Below are 22,998 nucleotides of genomic sequence, written 5' to 3' on the forward strand. Positions count from 1 at the left end.
TCCCTGCTTGCTCCTTCCAGCCACGGCACAGAAAAGCAAAAGTACTTCAAAAGATGCCATACCAGCATAATTAAAGACAAGCTGAATGCAATGAAGCTCAAATTGTTTACAGGTGCAGCTTAAGAATCACCTAATTTTAAAAAAGGACTGCACATAGTTGATGCAGCCATTTTAATAATTCAGCCCAAAACCCCAGAGTTTGTTCATAACAGAAAAGAGCTTGTGAAAACCTGGAGGGACACAACTTTCACTTTAAAAATACAGGAGGGCGATTGACAGGTCAAGCTTCAAAGCTATGTCCTCTTCCCCATGTATCCAACTTAGAGGCTTCTGTTTGTGGGGGAAAATCCCAAACAGAACCAAGAAAAAAAGCCACAACAAACCTCCATCCCCTGCTCCCCAAAAACCATCTCACATCATAAAAATGTAAGAGGGCAGCAATCAGAAATTCACCCTTTCAGCTCTCAGGCAGATTCCTCAGCTCTTGAGCCTCTCAGCTTCCTGAGGCTCCCGAGGAAGAGTTTTGCCCCCGTGACTGCAGGCAGACCCTCAGAGACACAATGCTCCCCTCCAGGCACAATCCCAGTGTCAGGACAGGCTCAGCTCAGGCACAGCCCCTGCACTCCAGGGTCAGAGTCAGCACCAAGAGATCCAGGAACGATGCTGAGAACAAAGGAATTAAGGGAGATCAGCCCAGCTGGTTGGAGCACGGTGCTGATAACACCAGAGCTGTGGCTTCCATCCCTGTACAGGCCATTCAAGAGTTGGACCCAATGGAGGATCCCCTTTGGGAATCCCTTCCAATCCAGAATAGTCTGTGGTTCTAAATTCAAGCCAAGGACAGGGAAACCCATGACCCAGACAGGCCTTGATGAGCTGGGGAGGATCGCTTGGGGTTCTGGGGTTTCTCCATCACCCGCCCCCTCCCACAGCTCTGAAAGGATCCACTCGAGCCCCAGCCCAGCCCTGGGATGCAGAATCCAGGAGAGAAATGTCTGTGTGTCAAACACTGAGAGCAGGGTGGCTGTGGAGCCGGCCAAGGGCTGTTGTTGCAAGGCAGGGATTGTTGTTGATCACAAACAAGGATTGTTGTTGGTAACACGCCGTGAGAAAGAACAAGATGTGGCTGGAGAAGGGCCCATGTGGAGGTAGGGCAGCACTTTCCTGGGACAAACATCCTTGTTCAAGCTCCTGGAGACAAGCACAGCACAAGCACAGGAATGAGGCTGGGAAGTGGGCAGGGACTGTAAGGGGGGTCAAGATCACCAGAGACCCACGAAGCCTCTGACCCATTTTCAGAAAGGTCTGAAAGAACATCTGTGACACCTGATCTGCACAGAAAGTGAGAAAACAATCCTGACAATGGGAAACCCTGTCCATAAAAGGGCACCCCCCAAAGCCTGTGTGGTGTCCCCAGGATCCTGGACATCCCATCAGCTGGACTGAAGCAGCTGGATCCATGCTGAAACCAAGAATGACATCCCAGCAGCTGGATCAATCCTGGATCCAGGGCTGGTGATCCTTTCCCTTTCCCTTTCCCTTTCCCTTTCCCTTTCCCTTTCCCTTTCCCTTTCCCTTTTCCCTTTCCCTTTTCCCTTTCCCTTTTCCCTTTCCCTTTCCCTTTCCCTTTCCCTTTCCCTTTCCCTTTCCCTTTCCCTTTCCCTTTCCCTTTTCCCTTTCCCTTTCCCTTTTCCCTTTCCCTTTTCCCTTTCCCTTTCCCTTTCCCTTTCCCTTTCCCCTGCCTTCTGTGCCCATTTATGACCCTGAGGTGCTTCCTTGCCCTCAGGGTGGGATGTCCTGCAGGCCCTGAGCATCCCCAGGGGCTCAGACAGACAGACAGGCAGACAGACAGACAGGCAGACAGACAGACAGGCAGGCAGTGGTCCTGGTGTGGCTGCACAGTGACCTCAGCACAGGAGGGAGGACAGCACCAAACAGGAGTTGGGTGCCTTGGCCAGGCACACCCAGGGCCCAGAGCCAGCACCAAGCATCCACAGGCAGGTCCAGAACCTACAGAGCAACCAAGGCCCGAGCGATGGCTCACATGTGGGATCTATTAGGGCATTTCGAAGGAATTCACGTTCATTGTTTCCCTTGAAATATAAAGGTTATAAAACTTAATGGCCACATGACAAGGAAACTATATGAAACACTCTGAGATTTACAGAGTGACTGCTCAGCTCTCGGGGCATGTGGCTGGAAATTGCTGGGCAAAAGCCAATGAGCCCCATGGTCTGAGCTTTTGGGCAGTTTTCTTATTTCTTCCTTTCTTTTCCTGACCTTGCAGACTGGTATTCGGTTACCACAGCAGCTCCAAAGTCAAACAGAAACACAGCTTGTATCTTCTTTCAAGTATTTATTTCTTTTGTCCTGTTAACACCAAGTAATGAAAGGAATTGTAAGGATTTTTAAGGGGGGGGGGGAAAGGAATGAAAGCAGGAGAAAGAAAAAAAAATATGGGCATAGTGGCTTAATTTCTCACAGCATGTGCAGCACAAATGAACAGTAAACAAATCCCATGGAAAAATGCAAACAAAGGCTATGTTTGCTCAAAGTTCCAAGGAAAAAGCCCATCGTGAGTGCCACTGAGCAAACATTTCTGTGGTTAAACCCTCAGAGCCTCTGTGTTCAGCACAGCAGGTACCTTCCCCCTTCTCCCAGAACATCCCTGGGCAGCAGCAGCCACAGGGCCAGGTTTCCAAGCCTTGTTTTGGTTTAAGGCATGGAAATGTTGTAATTATGGCATTAAGAGGAAGCAGAAATCTACTCCGATTAGAGATTTGCCACTAGGGTTTGTCTGTACAGAGTGAAATAATCAAGCAACAGATGATGAACAAATACCGTATTTTGTTGGGATTTCTGACCCAGATTTTGGCAGTCCCAGCCAGGTGAGAAACTCATGATGTTGGCTGCCACCAAAGGGTCTTTGGGTGACCCTAAGGGTTGTACAATAATAAATTAAGCAGTACAATAATAAATTATCTCATTGTGTGACACCAGGTGAGACTGTACCACTTTCTGTGTCACTTTTCTATGTCTGTCCAGCAAATGGAAGTGCTCTGGCAGGGCCAAGCTGGCACAGGTGAGAGTCAAACAGTGTGCAGTGCTTTTCCTGCATTTCCTGACTTCCCAAACCTCAGTTGCAGCACAACTCTAGTCCACTTTATTTTCTTAAATGAACCAAGGGTGAATATGCAGCAACACAAATCCCAAAATACCATCATGCCATTCCTCTCATGTGGCAATATGCCGTGCCCTGATGTTGGGAGGTCACTCTTGTTTTAATGAACTCTTTGCAGGATTTCCACTGTGATTATTTTTCCCTTGATGATCGGAGGCTGAGAGACAAATCCAGTGAAAGAAACAAAACCAAACTGTGAAATTTTTCTGCTGCAAGTAAAGGCAAATGCACTTTTGACAGTATCCCAAGTTAGGGGTTTTTCCCTTGAAAATGTCTGTAGGCACGTTTTTGATCAGAGGATTGGAAATATGTCATGAGAACATACTCAAATATGCATTCGCATTAACACTGCTGCCAGAAGCCATCTCACAGTCATCACCAGACATCCTGGAGCCCCTAGAAAGCTTTCTGTGGGATTGGAAGGCATCCAGCCAGGAGAAAGCAAAGCCACCATGTGATTGGGATGGCCAGTTCCACAGGAAAACTGTACATTAATGAATGGCAAGCACTCAAAGCAGGAGTTAGGGTGAAGAGCTTGCAAGGAAATCACTGGCTGAGAACCATCATGTGCATAAAATATTTGATAAATGAAAATCTGAAAGAAATCTATGTAAAAATGATCCATTGAAAGAAAACAGGCTGATTTTACAGCAAGAATTACCCATGTAAAGCAGTGCTGCTGGCTGTAATAAAGATCACTGGAATACAAGTTGCTCACCCAGCCTTAAAGGATTTGTATCTTTGACTGCAAAAGGACACTGTGAAGTGAAATAGTGAAAGTGAAAATAATCTATTTTACTATTTGTGTATGAAATTGTCAGAAGAAATCAAACAGCAGTGCTGGGTATTGGGGCTTGCACCGTGTTCCTATTTTCCAACAGATGACTTTTACCTTATGATTCCCCCTCTAACCATAAAGTGAGGTTCTGGCCACCCACTCCCTCCCAGTCCTTCCCAGTTCAAATTCGGATCATGTAGGTGTTAAACAGAATGTGCAGTTACGAGCAGAACTAACAGCTCTCTGGGGTTCAGCTACACTCCATGCTCCAAAGGAACAAACCCGAAGATCTTGAGGGCAGTTTGCAGAGTTAATGTCTAAGAAGGTGTGCACAAGGCACAGGTGAGGGACTGCCTGAGGGGAGGGCGCAGAGATGAACAATCTGCAGGCACAGCATTGTGGCTCAGGAGCTCCCCAGACACAGCTCTCTCCAGCAGGAACAACTGCAAGAGACAGATGAAATGATGAAAAATGAAGGGATCAGCAGAAATCAGACCTAATATAAACCCAACTAAAATAAACTCAGCATGGCTCCTGTGGCTCATTCAAAAGCAGCTCTTCAGTGAACTCAGGTCAGGGGAAAGATGGAATGAACTTCCTCTGCTCTGTGCCTTTAGGAGCCACTGGCAACTCTGACTGGCAACGGGAAGAGGTTTTAAAAGGGAAATACTGAAGATTGCAACTCTACCTCCTACGTTGCATCACAGGAAATGTGACATCTCCAGCCAGAAAGTGTAACTGCTCCTAAATCCTGGGCTTCAGAATTTGAAAGAATTAACATTACTTTCATAATTGATGTGAGGTCAGAGCTGTGTGTACTTGCCTGAATTCAAAGCCAAGCAGTAGTTTCTACACAAGAAAACTTACAAGTCTGTCATTTATTTTTAAAACTGGAATGAAGATGCTTTGACTCTGCATGTGTAAAGCAAATGAGATCAGGAGGCTCAATGCTGTGTCCCTGGGATGATGGAAGCAGAGCATTCTATTGCACAGTTAAACTGACTGTTTGTAAATGATTTATGTGCTTTTTAACATGTGTAGAAACTTTTGCTACAGGACATCAACACCGGGGTTTTTATTTTTCTTCGTCAGCATCAGATCACTGCTAAAGAAATTTAAGGCTATATTTGATTATTTGATTAACATGCTTGTTAAACCTCAGCTAAAACAACAGGACAACAGAGGAACTGAATGCAGTTTAGGATTCAAAAATATTAAAGTAGTTGATCTGGGTGAAGAAGGTTTTTTGGCTATAGCAGACAGTTGAGAAACATGTCAGATTGCTTTGACTGAATAGTCAAAAATCTCAGAATATTGAAAGTTACAGACTATTCAGCCACCAAAGCACATGTGATAGTGCTTGCTCTTGTCTCTCTCCACTGTCTCTTGCACAGTCCTTAGAACAGGAGTAAAATATTGCCTGGCTCCACAAGTGTTCTCCATGAATGTGCAGCTCTGATGGGAGTTCAGAAAAGAAGGTATTTTACTGCTGGAAAGAAGAGAGCCAAGCTGATCTGGGATTCTGTTTAATCCCATGGCTGAATTGAATCAAACCTATTCCTCCACATTTATTACCATTAACGAGGGGAGATGTGGCCCAAGACCTCAAGGAATCCGGTAGGAGCTGCTGTGGCTCCTTTTTTTTCTGGTACCTGAGAGACTCCTCCATTATCTAAGGCTGACACTGACCCAAAGAATTGCTTTGGTCTCTGATGGATGGATTTATTTTTTTTTTTACCTCCTATTTTGCTACACTTAACAGTTGAGAGAGCAGAGATCATGAGCTTGTCACCTCTGCTGCTACTTGTAGTAGGCAGAGTTGAAGGAGGTGTAAGACTGTGGAGTGAGCTGACTCCTGTGTGAATTTCTGCAGGGAATCAGTGTTCCCAGCAGGCTCTGGCAACAGGAATTACGTGTTTGGATATCACTTGGTTTTTTATTGCCATTATTGCCATTTCTATCTTCTGTTAACACTCCTCTCACATGAGCCCTTTTTTCTTATCCCATATGACAGCAGTATTCATGTTGCCAAAACACCCCAGAAAGCTGATCACCCTGCACTTATTCAGTTCTCTCTGCAGAAACGCACTAATAGTTGACTTTCCTGGAAAAGATAGCAAGGAATTGCCTCCTTATCTGCTTAGAGCTGAAGTTAATGCTGCCATGTGCCAGCCCAGGGTCTGGGAACACTGATCAGATCAACAGTGATGCCCAAGGGCAGCTGGTGGCCACACCCCAAAGTGTCTGGCGCTACAAAATTAAGGAAGGTCTCAATTCATGAACTCCTGATGCCCAGGGCTTGCACACGGTGCTCCAAGGCTCCAGTCAGGGCTCACACCTGAGGCAGGAGGTGGGAGTTGTGCTCTGAGCTCTCTGGCACCTATGGGCAAGCAGAGCCCTCCCCCAGTGCTCAGGCTTGTACTGGTTTGGTTACCTGATGTCACCTCCTTCTTTAACCTGGCATTTTTCAAGAGTGTCCTGTGGGACCAGAAATTTAAATCCATCTGTTCAGAGTTTGTATGTGCAGTCTGTACTAGTGCACTGTGACAGTGACCTGCTCAGGAATCCAAATTCAGTGCCAAATGCCCCAGGGACCTGCAGGAAGACAATTTTGGAAGCCAAGATCATTTTCAGACAGAAGCCAGCAGGCTTGTGAGATGGACTGATTTAAGGCATTGATCTTCCATCAGGGTTCCTCTCCTTAGTTCCACATGGCTTGGGGAAGGAAGACTTCCAACAGGAACTCTTCACTTCTGTATTCTTTTCATTATCATTTGATTAGCACAGATAGGGAAACTTCATGTCTAGGATGCCTGTCTGTGAAAAGCCTGTACAATACAGAGGTAACTAACTCAGATAAAGAAAAATTGTATTTAAAAAATGCTTTTGCTTAAGAAAAAAATAGGAAATGGAAGTACATCTACCTAGTAGCACCAGGTCAGGATGATTAGTGACATGAGCCAGAGAACCATGTCCTTGCAATGCCTACACATGAGGGATGGCCTCTGCAGCTGGAGCAAGTGAGTAGGGAGTCAAACTGACCCTTGTTTTTACATGTTTGGGCTGCCTTCCCTCCCTCACAAAAAACAAGAGTCAGCTAATCAGTTACCAGCATATTGGAGTTTTCAAGCCAGCAAGCCACAAAATTAATTGACTGCTTTTTAGGGCACGGTGACCCACTGGAATGAGCAGGAGTGACAACGGGCTTCTTTTATAGACTTTGCATTTGGCTGGAAATCACACGCCTCTGATATTATGTAACTCCAGGGATGTAAGGTGGCATCTTGCCTCTGTCTGTTTAGGGCCGTCACACTCCCCCTAAGATTGCATCTTATCTTCTATTTTGTATTCTCATCTACTTTTCAGTCACTCTCCAATTACAGTGCTTTCTTCCCTCATTTAAGGAGGAATTGTTCTAGTCTTATGCAGAAAAAAATCATTATATGATGCATAAAAATTCTTCTGTGCTAATATGTCACAGTGCCCATAACAAAGGTGAGCAGAAGGAACTAGTAAGTCTGGACTCTTTGGGAAGGTGTGAAGACACAAATTGTCTCAGAGGTTTGTGCCTTTAGCCCAGACCAGGCAGGCTGGGGCAGTGTGTGTTTCTGCTCACAGGATCTGTTACAGGGACAAAAGAGGGGGTGATGTTGAAAGTGAAGATGACAGGAACGGGGCAGGGACTCGCTGCCTTCGATGGTCCAGGGGACAATCAGGTGTGCCCTGTGTCTTCCACCTGTGCCCTGCAGCTGGGGCAGCTCAGCCCCCTGAACAGCCTCTGTCTGCTCTCCCACTCCTTAGCTGCTGATCCAGCTCCTTGGCAGACAGACAGTGGGGATTGTGCTGAAGCTTCAGCTTCCCGAAGGTAGTGAAGGAAGGTGCTGAGGTGACCTCAGCAGAACAGAGGTGGTAAAGGGAACAAGAAGTATCTGAATTGCCACCTTCTCACAGGAAATACAGGATAGGAAAAAATGAGCTGCAGGGAGCAGGTGAAGTTCTGTTTTTCCTCTTGTCTTTCTCTAAGTCCCTGAATCTGTGGCTGCCACTTCTCACGGCTCAACATCTCCTTCAGCAAAGCATTGGGCCAAAGAGGATTTGGTTCCCTAGAGAATGCAACTGCTGCTGGTGACTGACAGGTTTGCTCAGACTCCAAACATACCAGGATCTTAGTGCCGGGGAGGTGAGAGCTGCAAACAGTGCAGAACATTCTCATTCTCAGGGCTGGTGGTTGGTAAAAATGCAAAATACTGCATTTGACATAATCTTGCTCTACCCCAAACTTAGGAACCAGCACTGTCGAAAAAGTGGCTGTGACCTAGATTAAACTGATTAAATCCAAGTGAAGAAATAAAAACAAAAGAGATGATCCTTGTATTCTTTTCTCAACAGTTGCATTTCAGCTCGAGGAAGGTACTAGGCCACATTAATGTCTGCTACAAGCAGATGTGTTCTCTTTGAAATACATGCACCCACTTATGCTCTGCCTGCATTAAGTCTGTTACTGGGTTTTCAGGAGCTTTGGCAAGTGCTATCTGTTAATATCTGAAGGTGGGAGTGTTCAGGGAGTTGTCGGAAAGGCTTGCAAGACTAGATCTGATCATACCCACCCACACTAATTAACACATTACATAAAAGTACAACAAGTTTCTCTTTGCAAACATCAGAATCTCTTGCCCAGGCACTTTCTGTGCACTTCTAGAAGAACTTGAGGAACAGACTCTGTAGCTTTTTAACCTCAACAGAACAATGGGTGAGTGGAGAGGGTACAGCTCCCACTTTCAGGGCCCACTCCTTTTTGCCATGCTGCTAAAAACATGCCATTGGCAGGGACATGGCTGGAGCAACCTTTATAAAGTTCACCAAAGGTGCATGAGGGTGCACTTTTTTCTCATCAAAAACCACAAAAGGAAATATCAAACATGAGGGATCAGATTGCTATACAAAGGACTCCTCCTCTCCCTGCCCTGCCTTGCTAATTCTGAAAATCACTTTGTATAAACAGCAGCCCTTGAAGCCACCTTGAACTGAAAAATCCTCCCATTTAAATTTGGCCTCTTTTTTTTTTTTTGGTCAGGGGAACACGTCCCAAACTAGCTCATGTTTCTCTATCATTCAAATTTTAAACCAGCAGCAATCTCCTGTATAAGAGCTGTAGTGAGGACTCTTTTACTTCTTCAGAGTTTGGAGCAAGTAAAACTAATTTCCTATGACACTCCTGTGACCTGCTCCTGCAGCTTCACCTGGATTCCTCCAGCAGGATAATAAACGGACACCCCAAACTCGATTTACTCCAGACTCTCCTATGACATCTGGCTTCAAGATGGTGGCACAGAAAAGTGCAGTGATGACATAAGAAAACAGAAGGAAAAAAAAAAAGAAATTGTGCAGTGGAGAGCAGGAGGCAGCAGAGAGAGCGGGGAAAATCAAAATTAAAGTAAATCAAAGGGCGGAAATTCCTCGGAGAAGGCCTTAGGCTTCAACAAAGCTTGTCCACATTTGCAGCACTTCAGGATTACCCAACACTACCCTTATGTGGGAAGGTCCCAGCAGACCTCAGCAGGCATTCCAGAGGAGCCTTTCTATTAAAAAGTCTTCAGTGTCTCCATCCACGTTTGCAGTGGCTTGCTCGATGGAGACCGTCCTGTCTCGCAACACTCACCAGGGAAGGAACTCTCTTACCCAACTCTTCCCTGCTATCTGAAAAGCAAAGTTAATGTTTTCCTCATTATTTTCTGTTTGCTGCAACCCTCTCCCCCACTGTGACTGCTATTTGACCCGCTCTCCGCTCCGGGACCCTGGGGGAAGAGTTCTGTGTATGAGAGGAGAGAGGTGATGAGCCTCAGCTACCTCCTGACTTGTTTGTATTCATCAGAAAGAAATCAGCAGCACTCAGTGTGTAAGGCAACTCTGGAGATAGGGAACATTTTTTGTGTGGTGCAGGGAAAGAGCAGATCTATTTAAGGGACAGGATTTGGGGATGAACGGGGAATTCCAGTGTGTGTTTTTAACCTCACTTTTGCATTAGGAAGTTACCAATAAACAGAATCTCAGCACAAAGGTTTAATTTCAAGGGGACACTGCTCTTTCACCACAGCTGATTGCACTTGCAGCTACAAGCCTGGCACACCCAGCTGGGATTAATGAGAAGCTGGAATGGATCAGAGAGCACAAGGGGAAGTTCCTCTCCCAAACCTCTCGTGATAAACCTGGTACCTTCAGTATTCCAGGCAGATCCTGGAAGAGTTCTCCCCTCATGGCACTTGACTTTTCAGTGAGTTGGGCTTCTCAAAAAAAATTGACAAAAAATAAAGCTGGAAGCATCTATTAGGGTGGGTCTCAAAATCACAGACATTGAAGTTTCTTTTCATCCTCTCCAGAGAGCCTCAGACAACCAGGAATTCCAAGGAAAACTGCATTTTAAGAAACATGTTCAGAGGTGTCACAGTGCTCCAGGTTATGGTTCTGCACTGACTCAGGCAGGAGAGCCCCTCCAAACACTCACCCAGGCAGAGACACTTCAACAGTGGCACTTCTGGCAGCATCTTTTGGAGAGCTCCAGAAAGGAGAAACCCAATGGTCTGCAGTAAGGTCAGACCTGATTTTAACACTCACACCTTTGCATGTCAGTAGCAGGTCTCCATTCTACATGGCAGAACCAAAGGAGTATTTTAAACAGAGCTCACAGCTTTTCTGCTGTACCTCAGGAGTCTTTTAGGAGATGATACACTGCGGCACATGGGTTTTTCCTCATCTAAATTTTTGTATAGAACCTCCTGGTCTATGAACATATACTGCTTTGCCTTTCTATAACATGTTGCATTTGAATTTGCTGAGCTTTTGACAGGTATTTAGGTAGTCAGACTTGCAATTTTGAGGTAGGGAAACACTAGAAATATCTGCTTTGCAGGTCAGGGTGCTCCTTCAAATGATGCATTTTGCCCCAAGCCATGCAGGACATCTACAGAAAAGCTCGAAATTCGAGTCAGGAGCCCTAAATTCACTCCTTTAATCACACATCCACCCTTGAGGCACTTCATTCAGGTGTCTCCAGTTGGACTTGCTACTTCCTGTATTGCAATTATATTAATTTCTCTGTTAGTAGTGCTCCAATGTGCTGCTCACTGCATTTTGCATAGGAATGCAGTGCTGCCCTTCCTAGGCTGTCAAAGGGAATATTTCATTACAAAAATAAATAATGTCTAGCTGCTTCTGGCACCTCAGTCCAAGCATATTTATCACTTTTGGCTGATCAGTGCCTGTTTCAATGTCCCTAAAGCACAACGGGTTTATTCCCAGATGAATTCAAAATGCATTTAATCAGGTCTTTGCTAAATGTGCTCCCAAATTTCACATCTCATGAGCACAACAGCACTGTCTCTTAGAGCATTATTCCACTTCACTGTGCAGACTGATACAACGGATTTTCCTCTGCATGGATTATGTCAGTGAATGTATGTTTTTACAAGCAGGCTCTAGTTTTAGTTCTAGATTTAGTTCATCCCTAATGTGCTGCTGCCTACATGTGTGGCAGTCTGGGATTAACACTAAAAATATATTTATATTTTAACAGAAATGAACAAAAAAAAAAAAAAAAATCAGAACGACAATTTCACGTGTGAGTTCAGTGACAGAAAGAATCTTCCACTACTTAAACTCCCAGCTCTGCTGCCTGAGCCTTCCTGTCCAGCCTCCACAGGGGAAGTACAACAGCTTTTTTGGGCCCAGAAAGGGAAGTCCTGGGTGGCCTTTAGCAAAGAAAACATTGCTTCATGGCTTGCTCCTTCCCCAGTGTGTGCTGGGAACAGCTTCATCATGGGATGGAAAGTGAAGAAAGAGAAGGAAGCGTCCATTAAATGTCCATATCTTTTAGTTCTTCAAAGCAATTTTGAAGTTCCCCATTCAAAAAGCTGAAATGAAACCAGTGGCAGTTCCTCTGGAGAGGGGGCACAAAGTGTGCTTGGGATGGGATGTGCTGCCTCTCCACTGAGACAGCCCACAGACACTTAAGGAACAAAAATCACATCTTAAAACTATGAGTAGATTTAACAATTGAACTCTAAAGAATTAAACATCATAGAAACATTTCACACTTTCTGTTTTTCTTTCCAAGGGTCCATAGTCCACTCACTCAATCCTGTGCAAAGGTCATGTTACTATGGATATGACCTGCAAGAAATGTGTTGCCTCAGAGCAGCACAAGTCACATGAACAGGCTGAAAGCCAAGACTTGTTGATTCACAGTCCTGTAGGATTTTCATGCTTGTGCTGGGTTCGCTGCAGAACAGTCCTTGTGCCAGCCTATGTTCGTCCTTTAAAAGTGTTCATGCAGGTGTAGCTCCCAGAAAACTTGTGGATTTCTTCAAGTGCTGCCTGGGGGAGAATGCTGGTGTAGGAGCAGAAAGAAAAGGAGCAGATGAGACAAACCCCTCAATCTGTTCTAATGAGAGATATGTAAACATGCATTTACAGACATAAATAGACAAATGTTCAAAAACCAGCGAGTGAGAGACACAGACAAAACTGGCATCAGTTTCCTGCTGTGAGGAGGCTTACAGGGAGAAAGTTCCATCCAGTCACTCCTTCTCTACAGAAATATGTATCCAAAAAAGTCTGTAAAAGCTGTGCTTTGGAAGACACCATTATGTTTTATTCCTTCTAAATACTATACTGTGATATATACAGATTTCACCCGAATTCTCTGGTTAACCTGCCATCAGCCTGTGCAAGGCATGTGGCCTCCTTATCCTAAGGTAAGGACACAGACCCAATTTCCTGACAGCTACTGTAATGGAAAATAACCTATTAATTCTTACAATAAAATGGAAAAGTCCTTTTTCCTGTTGACAGAATTTCTGGCAACTTTTACTCTGAATTTTACATTCAGAGCAAAGCATTTACTGTGAATTATTTTTTCTTGTTTGAAATGCAATACTGAAATTATTTTCCACAGAAGTCTTATTGCCTCATTTCAGTTCCTGACTGCAGCAGCTTTTCCAAAGGCTTTAGTGCAAACTGTCATGGAAACACAACGGTGAATGTCCTTTCTCTGTGGTTTTTCCAGGATATGAAGATAGTATTTTTTTCCTTGGGGACCTTAAAATTTCAGTCCTGATCATACACAAAAATATTGATTTAATAGTTTCACTGATGTAACATAGGCAATGCTCTCTAAATGCAGGTGGGATGTCCAGGCCTTATGGTTCAGAAATCCTGCACAATAAAAAGCCTGGAGTCCAACAAGTGATTTAATAAATCCCAATCAACTACCTGTGTAAGTTAAGTATTATGAAATTCCCTAGACAAAAATCCAGTTTACACCTCAGGAATCCAAATTTTGGGGTTATACAAAGAGAAACCATCTCCAAAGGGAATCTCAGAAAGTGTCTCCCCTTTGCTTCCATGACTGTCTTTCAAGGGACGAGATGAGAGAGCAGTTCCAGTCAGCCTGAGCTTTGCCTCAGGGAAGAGACACAGAGCCAACCCTCCCTACATGGCCAGGCTATTGCTGGGCAAAGGAAATACTCACCTTTTCAGGATAACAAGAACGTGCATTGTCCATGGAAGGAGCAGGAAGGCTTGATTCGTCTGAACAGCTTCTACCGTCCTCCTCGCCACTGTCTCTGGCTTGAGAGGAGGAAAAAGACTAGGGAACCTGAATAAAGAAAATAAAATAATTACAGGTGAACCAAGCTCCTTCTTTAAGGTGTCACTGTCCAAGTCCTGTTACTCTAAGTTATTGCTGGTAACTGGCCTTCAAACATGCCCAGGACAGGCTATGTCTCCAAGAGGCAGAAAATTCCAGTTCCAGCCAAAAAGCCCAAGAGCAGAAAGCCCAGTTCCAACTAGAACTACTGGGTTAGCTAAACAGTTAAGAATGTACATATTGGTGCCCTTAGGGAGAAGTGGCAGAGAGTAATCAGAGCCCTGATTCAGGGGTTTTCTTAATTTGAATGCAAACCAATACCAAATGCTGCCTTTTCAGTGATGGTGTTTTTCCTTTTAGTCTCTGTTCCTCTTTGCTTGATTCAAATCCTTGACAGGTGAAAGACAAATATTTTCCTCCATTGCTTTTAACACCAAACATAAGGCTTTTCCCAGCTCCTGCAATAGCTTGGCACTGCAGATTTTCTTGACTAGGAGAGCACAATCTGTATTAAAGGTTATTTTACCCATTGTAAAAGATTAATTTGGACAGCCATTACTTTTTCTCTTGGACAGGGGTAAAAAGGAGGTACTGATTGTCTCACTTCAGTAAGTGGCTGTCAATCCTTTCAGTGGGAAAGGATTAAGTATTCTAGTGAATAAAGAAGGAACTTGTACTGTTAATTCTCAAGTAATTTGTAGACTGGTCCTTTTGCATGACCTCGATTGCAGATGGCTTCCCCTCCCTCTCTGGTATGGCTTGAACACATGCAGGGAAGAGCAGCTTCCAGTTCTCTCAGCAGCAATGTCTCCCCCAGCACAGGGTGGTGCAGGAATATCCCAGCACACTGAGGGAACCAGTCTGATGAGTCCCAGGTGGCCTAAAGTGACCCTCTGTTCCCAGGCAGCTAAATGAGACATCAAATTCTCTTAACGAAATGAAGCATTAATTAGGAGTGTATTCTGATGATTCATTTAAAATGAGATGCTTTATTCTAGATCCCCTGGACTGACCTGATTCTCATGCCCTGGAACATCTCTGTGCTGGTGTGGAAGGGCAGGACTGTGGTGGCATTCACTCCAGGACAGTCCAGCAGCCCCAGGGTCAGGCTCTCCATGAAAGCAAAGGACGAGGCTTTGGAGGTGCAATAGTCAATGGCACCAGGGATGGCTGACAAGGCCAGGACAGAGTTCAGGCAAACAATGTGCCCATTCTGGAGCTCCAGCATCCTTGGCAGGAATGCTTTGGTGGTCTGAAGAATAAGAGAGTTAAAAGAAGAAAAGAAGAAAAAAAATTGCTTAGCAGTGATACAACAAAAACAGCACTGACTGAAAAAAAAAAAAGTGACACAGACACAACAAGCCCGAGTGTTCCTGTTCATTATGTGACAAAAGGAGTGGCACAGGACCTTGTTGTTTTGTCATTTTCTGAGATTCTAAGTGGGCAAAGTTTGTGTAGAAACACAAGAAAAGTCTTTCCTAGCACATATATAAGCAGTACTCCCCAGATAAAGACCATGAACAGAGTGGCCTTCTATGCTTAAGAACTTTTATGGGATAAAGTGTTCAACTAAGTGATGAAACCCACAAGAAGCTCTTTTCATTTCTATTGTCTGATTCAAAATGGACTGAGTTTCACAGCTCCCTTCCCTGTAGTCCCACACTCCTCTGATGTTCCCTTCACATCACCATACAGGAAACTCCTCTGTGAGCTCAGACTTTGACAAAGACATCAAATGTTTTACTGGAAATTGCAGAATGGGAATAAAGAGCATCAAATACTGAGTACTACTGAAAAAATTATGTTTATTTTTGACCTCTTTCCTCCGGCCTTTGCCCCTCACATTGTTTTTTCTCTCTTGTTTTCAAGACAGACTGGTTTTACCAAGCATCCCTTAGCAAGACCTACTGTCTGTAATCTGCCACTCTCCTTCCCCACTCTGACTACACGGGACACAAGAGCTGCTCTCACCCAGAACTGTCCCAGGGTGTTTATGTGCTGGGATTTGAGCAGTGCATCGTCGTCGCTGTCCATCAGGCTCTTCCCATGAACCACAGCAGCATTGTTCACCAGGATGGTGATGTCACCCACCTGCAAAAAAAAAACCTTGTGACAAACGGTATCTCTCCTCACAAACCAGCCATTTGCATCAGAGCTGAACAGCCATTATTGCCCAAATGCATCGTTGTTTGCATTGGTTTTGACATTCTTGCCTACGGGCCTTGCAATCCTTTGGATCACCTCATATAGGTAGCTGGACTTTGTACAATCTTATCTGCACGGTCACACTTCTTTTTCCCAATATTTTTTTTTTTTTCTCATCAAATACTGAATCACAGAATCACAGAATTGTTAAGGTTGGAAAAGACCTTGGAGATCATCGAGTCCAACCATCAACCCAGCTCCACCACAGTGTTCAGCACTAACCCATGTCCCCAGCTGCCACATCCACATGGTTTTTGAACACTTCCAGGGATGGTGCCTCCACTACTGCCCTGGGCAGCCCGTTCTGATGGGCTCATGAAAATGTTTTCACTGACATCCAATCTAAAACCTCCCTTGGTGCAACTTGAAGCCACTTCCTCTCCTCCTGTCCCTGTTCCCTGGGAGCAGAGCCAGACCCCCCCTGGCTGTCCCCTCCTGTCAGGGAGTTGTGCAGAGCCACAAGGTCCCTCCTGAGCCTCCTTTTCTCCAGAGTGAGGCCCCCAGCCCCTTCAGCCCCCTCACAAGCAGTGCTGTCCCAGACCTTTTCCCGCACGGCCTTGGCTTGCCGATAGACTTCCTCACGATTCCCCACGTCACAGATGAAGTAGTGGCACTCTGTCCCCATCATCCTGATCTCCTCCGTGGTCTCCTTCAGGCATTTCTCAGTCCGACCCCACAGGATGATCTGCAGCAACAAACTTTTGTTAGAGTCCAACTGCTTCTGTTTCATATCTAAAATAATTAAAACATGCTTCTGACTTCAGCAGTTGGATGGAAATCTTTGATGTGTTTTCACTGCCAGGGCTGTTGTTTTGCTTCATTTAAGAAAAGCAATGACTTTCTGTTACATGGGGAGTATCAAGTGGGACCTGTGTTCCACTGCTGATCCTCTGTTTACAGATTCTTTACAAGCAACACAAGCTAAAACAAAAACTCAGACCTTAAACCTAATGTGACCAGTATAGGGAACGTTTGGAAATTTTTCTGCATCATGTCATTTCAAATCTCTCCCTGTTTTTGCTATACACACTTACAGAATGACAAATTTATCCTAAAACCACAGACCTTCCTGAATATCTGGTGTGTTCTCTACTTCTTGTTTTATGTGTGGAGATAAAATCTGCTCTGCAATAAAATGTATTTTTTCAGCCTAGTAATCACTTGCCATGCTGATTGCAGGCTGGTGTCTCAGGTGCATTTCAAACAAGAGTTCATCCTACAACAGACTTCTAAAGTGAGAAATTTCAAGCATGAATTTATTTTGCAGCTCCTGTATGCAGGATTTCACTTGCCACTGCCTTTTAACACAATAAAAATTAAAAATTGCTTCTTGTACAAAGAAAATTCGGAATATTTATAGAACAAACATTCAAATAATGGAGCATGGATCTGATTTACAATGAGACATAAGCAGCCAACCCTATCTGCATTTCTAGACCATCAGTGAGGTCAGAAATAGAAATAATTTGAAAAGTCACAGAGGTTCATTAACTTTCATCATGGGACTTTGTCCAGTACAATTCTTTCTAGTGAGGCAAAAACATCAAGTTTGAGATGGGGCTTCCACCATTGTCCTTCAAAACATTAATCTGCAGCTAAACAGATTAATTTTTTCTGAGTACACAACCTTATTTGCTATTTTTTTAAGGCTACTGGAAGGAATATAATTTCATTTCTGTTACTTAAGACATTATGAATGAATTGATCTATGGTTTTTGCTCTTCAACTAATTATTCTGAGCAGTTATCATGTTATAAATGGTGAGTCACTGTTCTGCAAAAAATAAATTATTGAATGGAGCATGTTACTGCAATCAGCTGACTGTTCTGTGACTCTAAGAGCAAGATCCAAAAGAGAGAGAAGAAATGGTTGCTGCATTGAAAATGCAAAATTATGGTGCTATTTCCAAGCACGTGTGATCCAAGATTATAGTTCCATCTCACATTACTGTGTACTGAGTCTCTATGAATCTGACCAGTATATTGATTTTTTAAAGCACACTTACACTTCAAAGATTAAAGAATCTTTGAGTTTGCTGAAAGCTGAAAGAACAGAAAGAAAAAGGTCTGAATTGCATCACTGCTTATAGCTCAATCCTGGCAATTAACTTAATAACAGCAATATAAACATAAAAAAATTATGTGTGCAGTATTCTTACCCCACAACAAATCTCTGGCAGGGAGCTTTAACATGCTTATTTTTAAGCACTAGCTAAGCTTATCTCATAACTGGTACTAAAACTAATCTCTGGCAGGGTCAAAGAGCTCTTTAGCTCTTTGCCCAAGCAAGGCTAAAATGCAGAAGTACCCAAATCCTCAAGCACTTCCTAAACAAGTTACATTTACAATTAATCCCATTTCCATGTCCTTGGCACATCTGTGAACACAAACACACCCAGACTGATAAGATTTATATCCTCAAATTCTCCAGAGCACTAGCAAATCTGGTTAACCAGAAACTTCAGAGCGTGTATAAATATGCCAGAGCCATTTCATGGGAAATCTTATCTCAGGGGAAGTAATTTTCAAGGAAAAAGCTGTGATCACACTTAAAAACTATAAGAAAGCATATGGCTGAAACTGCAGCTTGTGCACTGGCCCGGCTTCTAAAGTCTCAGCGTATCACCCTTGGCCATCAGGGCTTGGCATCTCCTCAAAGCTTGTAAAACTGATGGCTATTTACTCACTTCTGATCCCAGGGCTAGACCGAGGAATATTTTTCATGTGTACACTGCAGACTTGAAGGGAAATCAAGAACATGTGAGAAATTTCACAAGCTCTCAGGAAGTATTTACAAAATACTGCTCAGCTGCAAGCACATGCACACTTGCTCTCCCTTTCACAACCCACATGGAAAGGGGGAGGGAAAACCTCTGTGGAAAGGGGAGGAAAAAAACACCACAAAATGTCAACTGCAAACATCGAGTTTGATGCCCACAGAGTTTTGCATCCGGGTGAACTTCACCCTCTTTGCAGGGCTGGATTAGTCAATGTACACACTAAAAAATGAAGTGACTTGTTGAAGAGTGATGGAAGGTAGGACAGGAAGAGGAGAGAAAGAGAAATAAGGTGTCAGACAAGGAGAGTGTAAGGCAGGAAACTGTGCTCACACATCCAATACTCCAGCACTTCACACTGCTATTGCTAAATAAAAAGTAGATCCCTCACTCTTCACTTCAGTCTGTTTCAAACATCCATACAGCCTCCTATTCCCAGGAGCTACCACTGATGCATTGAATGTCAGGAAATATACATGCAGGAACAGTTAAGGAAAGGATGACCTGTCAAAGGAACATCTGTCTGTGATGCAGCTCTTGGATATACTATTTTTTTATGCCCCAACAGTTTCATTGAGACCTTTAATATCCTATAGGCAAGTCTTGCAAGGTGACCCCGTTAAAATCTGGGCCATCTGGGGAAGGCAGAATTTGCTGCTTATCCTGCTGACAACATTAATTTCAACACTGACTTCTTTCCATGAGAAGCTTTCGTGTCTTTGATACTGTCCACACTCAGGTGAAGGCTTCAGCCTGTGTAAGAGAAAGGCAGTAAATAAAAGACCATTCTTTTGTGAGAGGTCCCTGATGACCCAGTGGGAAGTGAGGGCTCCTGCCATCATTTCTGCTACTTTTTACAGATGGATAAAACTCAGAACTCAATACAATGTGCTTTTGGTCCAAATTCAAGCTTGACTGCTCCTATGAGATCATATGAGACTTTCAATTCCTCTCTTACATCTGGCCAGACTGAATTGGCACAGGCTTCCCCCCAGCCTCCCAGGACATGAGATCTTACAGCGAGACAAGTCTGGAGTTGCTGCATTTGTCTCACAGTTGAGGCTTCTGTTGCTGCTGAACATCTTTAGGAAGGGCTTGGTTTATAGCCTTTCTGCATAGGCAATACAGCAGCTTTCTGATGTTTCTGATGTTTCCTAGGTCCTCACTCTCCTACTGCCTCCTGAGATTTGCTACAAACTCCTCAGTTCTCTGCCATCCTGCATTTACCCTCTTCTGCAAAATGTGCCATTAGTGATGATCATCCAGTGCTCCTGAACAAACCCTGCTGCTCCCTGTTGACCTGATGAGCCACTGTGGGCCTGGGGCTGTTTGCTGCTGCCCCGTGAGCTCCCCGCTGAGTTACCCAAACACTTGGCTCTTCACTTCCCTGGGGATGCAACCCTTGGGATAAAGGAATATTATTCTCTGCTCAGTAAACATCAAGAAAGGCATCACTTCACTTCACCCTGCCCCAGCTGGGATTCGAGGGCTCTGCATTCATGAGGAGTCCAGACCCGTGGTTTCGGAAATGGTCCATTTTATTAGGAAGCACAATTTTTCAAATGCAGACATGGGGCTCAGAGTCTGGTCTGTCTCCTCTTTCCTTTCTAAGTGCAAGTCTAAATTGGCAATAAGTATGTCCCAAATGGAAGCTGAGAATGACTCCAACAGACACAGAAGTTCCTGTCTGGACAGAGGAAAATGAGAAGCAATAAGGAGAGGCACTGTGTTCATGATTTCCCAGCCTGTCAGGATGCTGCACAGCCACCCATTCACCGTAACTTAGTGGTGGACAGAGGAATATTTAATTTGCATTTTGGATAAACTCTTGGACAGACAGTTTTCCATCCTGGAAAGAATCCAGCCCTTATTTCTTCCCCCTCTTCATCTCTCATGATCCTCCCCTGCCTGCCTGTTCCTGCTGCACCAGACAAGCTCCCCTTTCACAGAGTTACTGACCAGAAAATTGGCAGGGCAGGTGCCCGGGGAGGTGGATAATCCTGCTCCAAGGCTTCCTGCCCACGCTTACCTCGGCGTGACCCCGGGCTGGCAGCAGCCAGGGAGGCAGGTGGAATGGGAAAGCCATCCCTGACACTGCAGGCTGCTGCAGGCAGCAGGGCAGGATCCCGCCACTGGACACAGGGAAGGAGAGATTTATGATGACAGAGGAACTCTACGTGCCCTCCTCCCCTTGATGGACTTCAAAGTAGGCAAGGGCTGTGACATCACACTTGGTGCAGATTTTCCCAGGATTTATTAATGGATTTTTGCAAAACAAACCTTATCTGTTGATCTGGAGTCACAGAACTCCTTATCTGACCTTAGGAAAATCCTTTCAGCTGGAGGAGCAGCCACTGTATCCTCTGCTCCCAGAGGATTAATTCTGGATCCTTTAACTCTGGATTTAATCTGCTAATGAGGCCTGTCCCGAGGTCGGAGGGGAGTCAGAGGGAAGGCTTTTGCTGCTGTTGGACTAAGGCAAGGCTGTCTAACAGAGACCTGCACTGGCTTCATGCCAAAAGCCCCAGTCCTGAGTGCAGGGCCAAAGCCTGACTTTCACCATAACACAAGAAGAGTTATGCTTCTGACCACCGCAAAATCAGATAAAGCCACTAATTTATATAAACTGGTCTAGACTGAAGCTGCTATCAACCACAATATAAACATGTGATCAATGCCTCTAGAGACTGAAGGATATTACTAGTGCAGGACACAAGGTTACAGCTAACTTAACATCATTTACAAGGCTAGTTAACTTGTTCAGTCCGATTTTACTGCGAGCACAATTAAAGAACAGCAGCAAAGGAATGATGCCCTTTTACATCATCAATTATTTTGGCACTGTATCTTCAGCAAACCTGCTGTGCTAGAATTTCTGCCTCCAGTGAGCTGGGGCAGTACTGGAAAGGTATCCTACCACAATTGTCACTGTTGGGTTGTATTTGAGTAAAGAACTGCTCACTCTTGGTCTTTTACAGCACAAGGTGGGTTGTGATTAGCAGATATAACTTCCATTCTGAAAGCTTCTCCATTTTATGATTCACTAAGCAATTCCCTGATACAATCTAAAGACACTGAAATATTAAAGTGTTGCAGAGAGACACAAATGCCCTTCCTGCCTGATCTCATTATTGCTACCTCCACAAATCAACCACAACTCCCAGCCCCAGATCAGCAGAGATAGGAAGTAGTTGGTAGGTCAACACATTTCATTCCCCCTTTCAACCTCCTTCCTAGTCCAGGGGAACAAAAGTTGCTCTGTGTGAGCTGGTATCTGTAATTGCACAGACCTTTGTTCAAACACAGAAAGCCTTTCTGCGCCCAACACTCAGAGTTCCTGCATACTTTTAGGAAGTACAAAGTGTAGATAATCCACTGAAGTATGCCAGCCTTATCCCCCTATATTCACAACGCCTGGTAGTACTAACTCACAGTCTGTCCTCCGAAAAAATGCATTCCAGTGTGTCCCATAATCCTGGCAGAGTTTTGCATATCGTGAGAAAGGGAATCTAAATCCCACAGCCTCAAAAGCTCCACGTCTTTTGCCTGTCAATGGCAGAAGAGTTTTCTCCTCCACCCCTTCCCCTCTCCTGGCCCCAGGCAAAGGCAGACAAGTTCTTTCAGGAGTTCTCCATGGGAGAGGCAGCTAAAGGCTGATTACTGGAAGAGGGAAAGGTGTGGCCCTGCAGTGTGAAAAGCCAATCTTTGCTTTAGAAAGGAAAAAAAAAAGAACTTTGTGATGCCTGAAGTAGGTCAAAATACTTAACCCAGCCCCTTAGTGACACTTCTGTAAAGGTAAGCAAACAAAACAGGCCGGTGGAGAATTCCTCTCAGTTCCCACAGCGAATATCAAAGCTGCAAAGGAGAAGGTATGAGAAAGTTGCATGTTAATGTGGAGAACCAAGAGAGTAAGCCTCTGTATCTATTGTACATGCAAGCTTTTCAAGATTACTATTTAGCAATTGTAAAGCCTGTAAGAATTGAATTAAAATTTAATCCTGCCACCCTGGTAAACACAAACCACAGACTTTATTATAAACTGGTTTAAGTCCAGGAGTAACATATAGTAATGAGATTAAAAGTTAGGGCTAAAGAGACTTCAGAAAGCGACTAAAGGAGTGAATTCCAATCCTTTTAGTCTGGAGTCAGAACTTTTATTAGTTTATATGTTGACTTAACACTCAATGGGATTAACATTATTCACCTAAACAACAGTCAATTCCAGATGTACCCCAGTCATCCCTTTTTCCCCTCTTAAACAAACCAAACAGCACCTAAAAGAAATCACAGAGGAGTATATCAACACCTGCCTGCTGTTCAACAGAGGCCTTCCTTGGAAAGAAAACGTGCGATTTTCGGTGTGCACACAGGCGTTTAAGACCAGCTCCCCCTAAAGAAGGGAACAAATGCCCACT

At 44.3% G+C, this 22,998-nt stretch overlaps 1 protein-coding gene across 12 annotated transcripts in view; it reads right to left on the reverse strand.

Annotated features, from left to right (window-relative positions):
• Positions 1–10,004: 10,004 nt before the first annotated feature.
• The window catches only part of DHRS3 (dehydrogenase/reductase 3), a 75,383-nt gene continuing 62,389 nt past the window's right edge, over positions 10,005–22,998 (reverse strand). For all 12 annotated transcript variants that reach the window (XM_053997866.1, XM_053997869.1, XM_053997859.1 and 9 more), the window contains 5 exons: positions 16,349–16,492; positions 15,574–15,693; positions 14,616–14,854; positions 13,486–13,611; positions 10,005–12,342 (listed from right to left, as the gene is read on the reverse strand). In XM_053997866.1, coding sequence (XP_053853841.1) covers positions 12,258–12,342; positions 13,486–13,611; positions 14,616–14,854; positions 15,574–15,693; positions 16,349–16,492 — 714 coding nt within the window. In that variant the 3' untranslated portion in view covers positions 10,005–12,257. The remainder of the gene's footprint in view (positions 12,343–13,485; positions 13,612–14,615; positions 14,855–15,573; positions 15,694–16,348; positions 16,493–22,998) is intronic.

This window comes from Vidua macroura, chromosome 23 (assembly GCF_024509145.1).
Source record: "Vidua macroura isolate BioBank_ID:100142 chromosome 23, ASM2450914v1, whole genome shotgun sequence".
In the NCBI taxonomy this organism is placed as follows: domain Eukaryota; kingdom Metazoa; phylum Chordata; class Aves; order Passeriformes; family Viduidae; genus Vidua; species Vidua macroura.